We start from the raw sequence: 12,881 nt of genomic DNA, 5'->3' as shown, positions 1-12,881 counted from the left end.
CAAAGTCAGGATAACATGTGTAGTTTAGACAGACCCTGGTGTTGTTGCGCTCGGCCTTGAGTTCAGAGATCTCCTCCTCTCTTTCCAATAAATGCTCACGACACATGTTCAGCTCCTTCGTCAGTGCAGCAAATTCCTGCAGGAAAATACAGAAAGCCATGCATAAAAAAAACTGATGTCTCTTTTGCTTAACCATTACATTTCGTACCTGAATATTATCAAGAAAGCTAAGTAAAAGCAGACAGACACTGTTACAATCTCAAGCTGAGAGAAAACTTGGCAGGTCAACTATGCCAACCAAGGTGAACAGGTCTCTCTATATGTCTGCCAGGAAGTTAATTTTGATGGCAGAAATGGGAAATATGCCAGGATTTGAACAGTTTTCTGTCTGACAATTATGCTGCATGAAAACACACACACACGCACATATATGCATAGGTGTTTTTTTTACCATCCTGGCATGCCAGCCAACAATGACAACAAATACCTCATTGATTAGAACAATTGGGTCTTTAGTGCCGAGGGCGTCATAATTAATTGCAAACTTTGCTGGGAACTCCAACGTTTGGACAAGTTCCAGCAGTGACTTGGACTGCCAACACAAAACTCGTGGGGGAAACATTTCAGCTTTAACAAGGAAAATGACGAGGACAATTATCCACAACATTTAGTTACAGCGTGGACGTACCAGATGTGAACTCTCCTTGAGCCGCAAAAATGAAGGAAAAAAAATGATGAAAGGATGCCACACCCACACAAGTGCAATGATTAATACACTATGTTACCTGGTAATCCAACCTTACACATATCTCATTCTGCCTACTACATCTTTTATATATATCAAACTACATTATCAAAATATCCATTGAAAATCCCTTTTCTTTGATAAACAAATCATAAAAGTGTGTAGGCGTGTTGGTTTCCATCCCATTCCTTGTGATTACTCAACCTATGCTCAGGTAAACAGAGGCATAGGGGCAGGCCAGATGGTGCTTCATCAGGCAGTTCTGCCCAGCAGCTAGGGGGGCATGACTGAACCCTGACATCATCATAATGATCAGGAGGAGGAACGTTCCTCTTCCAAGGGCCAGGAATCCTCCATCACACACATCACACACATCTCAGTTTCTCTCTTTCTGCCCTCTCTGATCTCTTGTGTTCATCTTTCATCTAGCTGGTGCATCCAACTGATTAGCAGTTCAGAAGAATAACATGAACCACATGGAATTCTCCCAGGTGTTTCTACTTGTGCCTAACCTGCCATGTCTGGAGATCACACTTCCCAGGGAAGGATTTAACAAGAAACCCCTGCTTTTTATCTGGCATTTTCCTAAAGGGGGCCCAGGGGTCTTGTTTGGAGTAAAATTCTTTATAAAACTATCTTCATTTTTCACAAAGAAATAGCATGATCTTATTTTGAAAAATCTGCATAACTTATGCATGATGATAGAAAGGATAAATGCATGTAAAATTTACTTGATCATCATCAAGAACACTGATGAGATGGAACTCAACAGTCAAAAATATATACAATAGCACAACCTCTGACATTTTTGACGCTAACCTACTGAATGCCATCAATTGTAACTACTAAAAGAGAAAAGCATACTACAGATTTTTCCAATTTTAGGGCCTCGCATCAACAAATACATGTATGTGGCAATTAACTTTTAGGAAAGTCATTGAAGGGGTACAGCATACATGTGCATCAGGACTAAAAATAGGCGCACCTTTTTTTGTCATGTTGACAATAGACTATTGTTAAGATAACCCAGTGCGTAATGAGAAGCATGTTCCTCTCACATTCAGACATGAAGGCACCCACTGCGTTTAACACTGGTCACATACAATTTGGTAAGTCGTTTTTTTAGTCTCAAGGGCAACATGCTGGAAGCACCAATGTTTCAACTTCTTACGTGATAATACACAAAGGTTCATCTTACTCCCCTACAAATGACTTCCATCTACATTATGATGTTTAGAGAGACTTTTGACTTGTTTGAGATAGTAAATTTTTGGCATATTTCCAAATTCAAAATGAAAGGCGTCATTTTGAAATTGCATTTCTGTTTCTAATTGTGTACTGGCATGCAAAGTCTTCTTCACATAATGACGCAGAGAGATGGCCTCATCCTCGATAATTTTTTACGAAATTGAGAAAAACAAACTTTTAAGGTATGGTGCATATTCTAAATTCCATTACGTTATGTCCTACATATTCATGTAAGATGAAGATGTTAAAAATTAGATGCAAGTACATGATTAGTTTTAGTTTTCTGGTTATTCTTACAAATGTATCCAAATCTTTGTAATAGTGGTTTGAAAAGTCGTACATGACTTTGGAATGATGCAAAATACCCGAGGATGTAAAAACTTACTAATGATATGGCGACAGGCACCCAAAAACTTGGTGCTCATGGCAAAGATCCCTAAAGCTTAGTACCCAGAGCTGCAATACAATACACAACTACTTGACTCTTGTACTCCAAGTTCAGACAAAGTTTATGTAAAGCAAGGCATTTCGACCTCAGCGGAAGCCTCAGTCCCCCATTATTAAGTACACTTTGGGTACATGCTGAGGTTGAGATATGCACTGCTAGAGTCAACAAACCACTGCGTCTGTGTTTGAGATAAGGTGCCAGCTAACGTCACTGTCGCTGCCAACTTGTCAGCTGTATCTATAGGTATGTAACCTTGCATGTTTTCTGTTGAACCCTGCATCTGGAGTCACTTGCAACAAAGCACTTCCTGCAATGTCGGTGCAAGAAATATAACCGCAATTTACTCGTTCTTCATAAAGACTTGTATTGTAAAGGTACAAACATCACAATTTACTTTTGACGATGAATTTAATCTGAAACAATTTGTTGGACATTCTGCAAATTATCATGTAACATTGTTGTAACTTGTAGACAGTAGCTACTGTCTCTTAGTGGAATGTTTTTGCTTTTCTCTAGAATCAAGATTTTAAAAAGTACATCCTACATTGATTATCTTAATGAAGTCTTCTTCTTTTTAGTAATTGCAAAAATCAAGACTTAAAGTTAAAGACTTTGTAACTTTAACAAAGCACATGTAATTTTGTGTGGTGCAGAGTTGTCACTTCTTATACTCACAACAAATTCTTGACTTGAGTCTCACCAACTAATCCAACTAACAGCATTGTCTTCCCCTTGTGTGTAAACTATACTCCTTGAGACAAAATAGTTTTTTTTAACTCTGGTCTTGTAAAAATACTTCTTATAAGTAGTATAACAGATATATGTAAGTAAGTAAAAACATGGGTATGTGCAATGGTTTGCTCTCCTTTACCAATGTATTATCACACTTTCAATCTATCCAGAAAGTTGGTCTGTTACGGAAATTGACAGAAATATTGTTGAGATGTAACATCTTAAAGAAGTCATGAATATATCAGCATTCAAGTCATACATAACAATGGGAATGCTATGGTATTGGTCTAATTTGAACCACTTTATAAAAATGACATCATTTACATAAACACTTATTTCCACAACAATGTAGGAGTAATGTAGGGTTGGCTTCCGCAAAATAAACTGACATTTTAAATTTTCTAATATTGAAGAATCAACAATGTACTATAACTTACGTACATGTAATACAGTTGGGTAAAAGTTTATTTATCTGTCCATGAAAGGTCAATTATACACAGCTGTTGGTTCATGTCTTTACATTTCACCATTTATAAATTATTTTGAAAACAGATCCTCAAGCCAAGTGTGTCACAAATCGCAGAATTAGCAAAGGAACACAAGCTAGTGTCATCCGACACCACGAGGATGCTACCATGTGTTTATCTATGTGCGCCATGTAGGATATCGCCAGTCACACGTCCTTATGGAATGACATTTCATACCTTCAAGAGGTCCAACACTAACCCTCAAACTGGTACACAAGTATGTGGTAGATTTGACGAAGGTCAACTAATGCAATAGCTCAAGTTTTGCCTGATGCCATACAAGATGTTGATCTCCTACTCCTAGAGACTATGGGAATGAAAAACAGTCATCTTTGGAAAATCTGGTATTTTTAGGTGTATAAAAGAAAACATATCTAGTAAAATAATCTACCTACAGAAAAGTGTTCATTGTAATCAGTGTGAAAGTTCATCTGTGTTGATGTTCACAATCATCGAATCACAGTTGGTGTCTTGAGCAGTGATGACCAGTATTGCAAAGGCCCTGCTTTCTCAAAGTTTCTGTCCAAAATTTAGAGTCTAGTTTCTTGTGTTGGATGCAAGTTTGACTCTATACCTTGTAACAGCATTTTCCAGCCTTATCCCGGCAGTAATATTAGTTTTTCTACAGTAGAGGCCAACTTCTGTATGAAAACAAGTGATAAGCTACACAGTAAACTTCCTGAGCGCCAGTCTGCGGACCTTCAGTTTAACCATGAGTGTCTGAAGTTGTTACAATGTTTGACACATGAAAGGAGGCATGCACTAGAGCTGGCAACTTTGCTACTGTTACAGCTAGAACTGTCTAGGAAGACAACTCACTCAGAGACTAATAAAATCTTTTCTACAAAATGTATGTACACAGGTGATCACTACTGACAGGAATCTTAATGCTCATGGCAACAGGGAAAATTACCACTAAAAAAACTTGTTAAGCCATAACTGTACTGCCCATTCTTAACCATGCATGCTTTGGCATGGCTTCTTCTGAAAAACTTTGTTGTGGTATACTTTTGTACTTTGCATCTCACTATCAGCATGTTTTTCCAAGTTAAACCTCTCCTTGGGATCTATCTCAGTATCAGATTCATAAAAAGCTACCTAAGCAGAGAGGAAGTTGTACTGGTATTGCCTTTTTTTGCTACCTCCATGTTTTCCTGTAGCCGCTACCTCCATGTTGAACTTGAAGTTGCAAGGTACCAATGTATGGAATTGATTTGACTGACCAGCATGAATATGTATCAAAATGATCATATTACAAGATGAATGCAAAACTCATCTGTTGGGAGATTTGGAAAGATGCCTGCAGGCCCCATCTTTCTATTTGCTGTACGAAGTATCACTCCTGTCTCCTGGCAGGACATCTTGGAAATAAGACGGAAACCATCAAAATCGTACACCATAAATCCTGGGGATCAAAACTGTCTTGCCAAGTTTTTTTGTTTATTGACAGAAGTGACACTGAATGTTAGTGCTTAGTTCTAGTCGTCAGTGACCAGGCACGTTCCCCAGCCCTCGTTCTGACCTTGGTGTTGGCTGTATCAGGGAACACGATAAGTCAGAAATGTGCCCGGGTCGGCAGGGGTTATCGTAACAATGCAAACCTGCAACCATCCATATGCAGATCGTAAGTAGCATCTCTTTACTAAATGTGAATTTCTTATCAACCTTATCTTGGTTATTGTACAATACTCTACATGTATGTAGACACAGATAGGTATGAAAATTATTCTTTGTCACGTATTCTCGGAATTACTGGCACCAAAATTAATGACAAATCTGTGTTTTGGAGTAGACAGTTACTATTATTGAACTTTGTTTTTGTATTTTGAAGATGCCTTGAAAAAGAATTCCTCACTTAAACTTCAAATGGGGACACTTTTAGGAAGTAATGAACTTGAAAGTGGAAAAACTGCATGGTATTGTTGTGCAATATAATTATTTGATCTATCACTAGTATCAGCAAAAATATCTATTATAATCAAAACTATACCAAAATGGAGTGCTTTAATCGAATACAAATCAACCAACAATCCATCAGTGCATTATGTTGGGGAATGTTTCACAAGTTTTCTTGTTTTTCAAAACTTATGCACATAGATCTGATAGTAATCAGTAATATCCTGTGTGTGTGCTATTGAACAAATATGAGATTAATTTGTTTATGGTGTTTCTAGGTCATAATATTTGGTGTGCAAATTTGAGTGATGGCTTGGGACCCACTTGAGTTTTGGTCAATTGATAAACTGGGGGCTTAACAAACAGTGACAATCTTTTCTTCCATACCTAAGTGTATTACTTTCTTTGTGTTGTTTGGAACTGAGAAAAGAACAATTTACATGAAGAAAGCAGGGTAAAATCCCATCTAATATCCTTATCAATTAGCTACAAATATATCTACTATGTCATTTAAACTGACTATACGTGAGGAAGAAATATACGAATACTGTCATTGCAAACTTAAAAATAATATTCTTATTTTAAACATCCACTGGTTACAAAAATGACTTTTCCTGGAAAACACATTGAACCTTTGAACCTCCCTGACGAGTGATACCCCAAATAAGGTCAATGTCAGTTATAAATTGCATTGACTCCATTTTGAATTGACATCACCACAGTACAAATACAGGAGTGCAGCCAATTCTCCATGAATGAACACTACAATTTTTGGTTATCAAAAATTCATGCCAAGGTTCACTTCCGATCACCATGAGACCAGTGTTTTCTTATATGTTGTAAAATGCTTTTAACAATTCTTAAGTATGCATGCAGTTGGGAAGTGTTTTTGAAAATGAGAAAAACAATGGTTACTACATAATACCATGTTTCTAACAGTAACGCTAGCAGTCCACTTCTTACTTCTTAAAAGTAAACTAAAAAGTCAACTGACCAAAAATATCGCTGTTTTTTTTCTTAATTTTTCAAACAATATTAGCAAATTTGGACTCTTGAACCCAACCATGACGACAAGATAAAACCTCAAACAGGAAGTTACTCTTCCATAATTTTGCCTGCAGAAACATATCCAGCGCCACTCTGAGAGCATCCTGACACTGATTGGGAAGAGACGACACCCACACTTTCCAAGGTGTGGCACAAAGATATACAGAACCCTTGAGAACTTCATCCATAGAACAGATAAGATAACACCAGGGCTCAGGTGTAAAATCTTGCTTAACACACCTACCGGTATGATTACACATGATGACTCATGAACGGTTATCATATAACTACTAGTGTCTGCATCACAAATGGAACTGAAGATGTCACAATGTCCTTACTTCTTACAAGTCACTTAGAATAAACTGCCAGGCACCACACAATCGGAATATTCAGTACAACAGTTTTCCTGTACTCAGAATATTGTTATTGATTGTTTTTCTGTCCATGTCAAATTCCATTTGTATTATCTTTGTCAGCAGGGGCTAGCCCTTTGTAATAGCTACAGTACAGGTTAGTTGTGCAGCTCTGGTTGTGCATGTTGAACAGCCAAACCAATGAACAAAATAAAATAAATTTTAAGTCTTCATTTGCCTTTTTCAGGACGTTCCCTTTGTTAATCCCAGGGATCGAAAATATTGTCCTTAGACAATCGTAATTATTCTGTGGGACAAATAGTTTTAATGGGAGAAGCTTTTAGGGTGCATGTACAAGTCCATCTTGGAGGGCCAAACATTATGATGATGTAGGCATAAAATTGCCTGATTTAATACCAAAATGCAATAGTGAATGTGAAGAAGCACATTTCTGATGCCACCTGCAATCTTCAATATAGCCAGGCCAGCAAAGTTGGCCACACTGATTTGAAAACACAGAATTCACTACTAATTGCTATTTTCAAAGTTGCTATGAATGCTAAGACACTGTAACCATAATTTCAAGTTTCGTCACAATATCTTCGACATGCTTCAACTTCTTCTGAACTCTTACTAATCTTTATAGCTTGTTCTGAACTCAAAACAATCTCTGCACAAAGTCGGGACACCCTTGATATCTTCGGTGCCATCACTGAAGTGTAACCTTTTATCAACCCCCCCTCCTGAGCTGAAAAAATACCCTCCCTCCTACTGAGAGAACAAGTAACCCTACACCAAGCAAGCCTCCCAAGTTGCAACCAGACATATTTTGACAGCATGGCTCTGTCCCCTGCTGCCCCTTCAACATACTAATCAAGTCAGCACCAGGTCAATTCTTTCTTCATCTGTGCTGTCCCCTAGCTACATACACACTGCCCATCACTGTGCTAGGGTGCCAAATTAGACCTTTATTCCTGTGGGGGCGGAGCCAAGGCTTGTTGAAGTCAGGACAGAGAATTTTTCTGTTATCTGGATATGTGTAGTTGTGTCTGACCTCCGAGTTCGCCCAGCTCATGACCAACTTATTTAGCCTGACAGGGAAGACTGACAGCTTGCCCCCTGGGTGCCCCCCTCCCACCTCTTTTGCCTACTGTGTAACTTGCTACCAATGGCTTGTAAGACAGGTATTCAGTTAATTTGAAAACAAAACAGTTATTTCTAAAAACTTTTTCTTTGACACATTGTATGTATCACAGTGATAGGTGACTCCTGATCCCTTATGCATTTTTCTTTACTGTCCTTTTCCTTGTGACATTCTTAAAGACTTTAGTTTTCAACATATCCCAAACAACCAAATCCTGGTACAAGTTTGTATTTGCAGCAGTCAAAATGCACAACTTAAGCTTTTCTTAATGATTGGTGGCTCACAAAGTAAGTATGTTTCATTGTTTGGATGTACGTCAAAAATTACCTTCACTGAATCATAAACCAGATGTACTACTTTTTACAAGAATATTTCTGGTCATTTCAAGTCAACTGTCTTCTGAAGAAACTCATAAATTAGAGCGATTTCTAATTTTCGTCTTATGAAAGATAAGGTGCCACATTGTCTCGTCATTTGACAGTAATACTATTGTTTATACGGCTATCTCCTTACAATTGCTTTGATCAATAACATTTTAACAGTTAACGGACGTCTTTAAATCCCACAGGAATTCCCAAGAATGTTAAAACCCACATTCATGTCCTCAGAATGGGGCACTCCCCAGTCACAAGGAAAAACTTCCTACTCAAAGTGATGATGTCACTTCCTGCCTTACTGTATGTTTTCAAATATTCGCATTCCTGCAGGTTTATAGTACAGCCACCAAGTAGTTAACCTAAATAACTTTCTTTGCTTTATCCTTTGTTTGTGACAGTAAATTATCACAGCTAAACTATTGTTGAGTTTGTGTTATGAAACAAAACGAAAGTGGTTCCCTTTAAATGTTTACATGTGTTTTGAGAGCACATATCATTTACATACATCAATTGTTTATCTTTTCTGAAGAAAGCATTCCTCGAAAATGAAACTTACAACTGATTATTGGTGAAGGAATAATTAATTTTTCGTATTTCTAGGAAACCTAAGCCGGAAGTGGAAGTGAATTTCCCATGAGGCATGGCGAGTTGGGCTGGGTTGGTTTTCCAACTCGACACATTTTCTGAACTGATTTTTGACACCATCTACGTCCGCAAACCGCATATTTCAACGCTCATAAGCCAACCTAGAAACCCCCTGACACAGCAGGACTTAAACAATGGAAGAAGGGGTCGTGGAATGTCCAGAGTTGACTGAAATCTTATCAGCGGAAACGTCAATAAAATTCCATAAACAAAATGGCGGCAGTGCCCCCCTCCCCCATGCCTACACCCAGGTCGGCTTTTTACTCGCTCTCTGAAAAGCCTGTGTTTACGACCTTTAAATGCCTCACCTGAGGTAGACTAGACTGGAGTTGCCTCTGTAGTGAGTCTCTTTCCTGTTGTAGCTCCTTCATGGTGGACTGGGTGGTCGCTAGGCTTTCTTGAGTGGCGCGCAAGCTGTCCAGAAGCTTGTCTCGCTCGTCCAGCATGTTGACCATCAGTTGTTCAAAATTGGCATCATCTCCGCCGGCCAGCGAGCCGCGCTGGGAGATCGAGTCTTCGGAAATCGTGGGCATCACGTCGCACATCATTATGTCCACCATTTGAATGAGAACTTACGATCCGTGTATTAGAGGTCAACAAATTTACGTAGGGACGAAACGATAGGAAATGATGATGCGAGGTCTGTACAACGTAAAAATCCCAGGGAAACCGCGGCGGGCTTTTCCCTCCGTATATATACACACTAGTCACCCCTCCACAAGTCCGCAGCACCGCACCACAAATCGCCGCTTCAGGGCGGCATCAGAGCGACTCCAGGGCGCGCATTTTGCTACCTCGGGCGGCTTCAGGGTTCCGTGGTCGTGTACAAAGCGGGGGATGCAGTCTGTGGGTCATCCTAACGCGGTGCTTGGGTGTTTTTGTCGCGGGTGTTGGTGGTTCGGATCCTGGCTGCTCCGCTCCCTGCCACAGTCCCCATCCCGCACTGCCGTCCCGGCATGCACCGCCGTGACCCCACCCCCACAAACACGACCCCATAGCCCCCAGGCAAAACTGCACAATGCACAACTTAACAACCACCAGGCTACAATTACCAACACAATTACGATTTATTAAATCGTCAAAATAAGTTATCTATGTGTGAATGGACGCAACATAGCAGATTTTTAATACGCGTGAATCAAATTCGTATCCCCGGGGCGTTGGCACAAGAGAGTCGTTACAATTCATTAAACGCGAAGAAAGTAAAATTAGTAATTTTGAAGCTTTCAATGTTTATTTAAAATCCTTGACTTGACACGAGAGGATGATTACAGTTTAACAGAAGGAAATTGGAGATATTATAGGATTAGAGTATAAAAGACTGTATAACAAGGGGATCTGAATAAAAAAGATCCTGCGATTAAATGGACAACAAAGCTAGCCGAACAACCAACATAGTGGGTGCCCCTCGATTTCTTTTTCAGTTCAAAAGACTGATTTTCCTGTGCGCTTAGTTTACCGCGTGCTCTGTTTTTTAAGGGATATCGCTAAAAGTATACCATGAATCATTTGACCAGAAAAAAATGAAGAAAATGTTGGGGGGGAAATTCATTAAAAGCGTGCTATTTATTGTGCTATTCAAGTTAAGTTACATCCGAACTTTTGTAACTTTCCCCGGGGTTTTAATTAAACACCACTGTAAAAGACGAAATGTCCTTAGCGACGTTAAATGATTTTGCCAAGATGAAGATTTGCAATATTGGCAGATACGGCGGCAAGGTTTCCAGAGTATTCTCGAAGAACTTGTGATAGCTGCCACTGCCTGCCAGCGGTCTTCGGACTGGGGTTCAAAGACCGGGCAAGAATAGGGCGGAGGTCATTTACGGTCATGACGTCAGCTGGTGCACTGACCTCGTTAGATTAAAAGGAAAATTGACCGTAGTCTCCTTCTTACTTTGGCCGCAAAAAGGATCTAGTGGAGTCTTGATCAGTTAAAGTGGGTTTATTACTCGTCAGTCTAAAAATGGATGACCATCCAGAAACCATTTGGCAAAAATAGAAAAACGCTTTTATGGTTTCATGGTAAGAAAGCCAAATCTCTAGAATGACAGGTGACGTTAGTTTTTGGCGGCGGCTTGAAACTACTGCAAGTAAGTCGTTTGCGAATGATCCTTCACTGCTTCTGTCCGACGTCACATGCAGAAGCGTTCTAGATAGCGCTTGCGACCTGAGAAGGAAACGCATACGCGAAATTTGTGGAAGTACAGTCTGGTGGTAACAAAGTTTTCCATTGAAGTTTAATGAAGACTTATCGAGCAAGGCGTCGAAATTTAAAGCATGTCTTTGGCTGGGATCGTTAGACAGACAAACATTACACAAAAAGTTGGATCAAAACTGTCAATCACAGTCCACGGCACCTGTTTAACTTTAGTCTTCATTCTGTTTTCTTTGATTCAGAAGCCATGTCGATTGAAATTGCTTCGGTCCTACATTTTTCACGTTATTGAAACCTCCCCTGGCTAACAAGTACACTGAGTCAGGACCCCCTGTTGCTTTGTAGCTACTTTGCGATCATTGAACACACGCGTCCCCTTTTTCTCAGAGCTCGGTTAGAACAACAACTGTCATGAGAATGTTCATCATAGTGCCAATCCCCTACCCATACTGCTCACACGGTATCCACCCACACGGTACCAAACTTGGCGTAACTTTCAAACAATAGTGACCTTTTATCTCCCCTTAGAAACATTGCGACTTGAATCGCACATTCTTGTAATTGAATTCTACTTAAAATCCTTTGTCTGGAGGCGAATGTCAGTCCAACAGGTGAGCAGATCCATTACTGTTGCTGCCTACGCGCACATGGCTGATACGCGGCACCCACACAGCAAATTCATTCCTCCGCTAACACTCTTTCGCATAACACCAACCATCAATGGTGTGTTTACAAAACAGCGCTCAGACTAACGTTACCTCTGTCACGGCACGTTTGGGAGAGAACAGAGAATGGTGCCTCCACTGGGAGCACGACAGGTGCAAGCCGCACCGATTTCATTATCACAGATCCAGCGGGACAGCGACGATTGGAAACAAACAATGAGCGTGATTACAAATACATTAACATTTGCAAAAAGACAAAATCGGTGACGATTAGTTCAACACTAAAATGCTTCGAGGACTAGAATGAGGTTTCAAATTTTCACTTTCAGCCACTTTTACAAATGTACTTGGGACTTTTATTTGCGCTTTTGGAATCTTCTTTTACGTTTGTTTCATAATGTTAGAAGTATTATGAAGTCAATCATATTTCTGAGTCAGTCGCATCTTCTTGAGTTAGAATACAGCACGTGGGAGGCTCAAGGATTAAGAAGCTCAAATTTGTAAAAAAAAAAAATCCGTCAGGAGATTCTTAAAAATCCAAGGACAGTTGTGGGCGTAATTGGTCTCTGCTGATTTCAGGCCAACAACAAATAGAAACCTCACACTCTGGATCTGTGTAATTTCCCAAGGTACTTAAAGGAAGCAGGCTAGCGAAATAATGATGCACGTCTGGAGAGAACGGCGATACCTTGTTGTTAGAAGGTCATGGTCAGAAATCTGTAAAATGATTTAATGAGATAAAGAACACTCGGAGATGACAATAATTGATTGAATGACGAAGAATGAGTAAGTTTTCTCCATACAAATTGGGCATTGTGTTGTGTGTATTTTTTGTGCGCGTGTATGTGCGCGCGCGCGCGCAATGTTACATGTATTCATGCCGAGGTTGAGTCGCGTAG

General features: G+C 39.7%; 1 protein-coding gene across 1 annotated transcript in view; it reads right to left on the bottom strand.

Annotated features, from left to right (window-relative positions):
* Window positions 1-10,140, bottom strand: part of LOC118412847 (liprin-alpha-2-like) — a 37,262-nt gene extending 27,122 nt beyond the window's left edge. The window contains 3 exon segments of the mRNA XM_035815889.1: window positions 35-136; window positions 689-703; window positions 9,471-10,140. Coding sequence (XP_035671782.1) covers window positions 35-136; window positions 689-703; window positions 9,471-9,722 — 369 coding nt within the window. The 5' untranslated portion in view covers window positions 9,723-10,140.
* Between the last annotated feature and the right edge of the window lie 2,741 nt (window positions 10,141-12,881).

The sequence above is a fragment of the Branchiostoma floridae genome, chromosome 4 (assembly GCF_000003815.2).
Source record: "Branchiostoma floridae strain S238N-H82 chromosome 4, Bfl_VNyyK, whole genome shotgun sequence".
Classification (NCBI taxonomy): domain Eukaryota; kingdom Metazoa; phylum Chordata; class Leptocardii; order Amphioxiformes; family Branchiostomatidae; genus Branchiostoma; species Branchiostoma floridae.
Note: the sequence above shows the minus strand (reverse complement) of the source record. Positions and strands in the feature narration are given on the sequence as shown.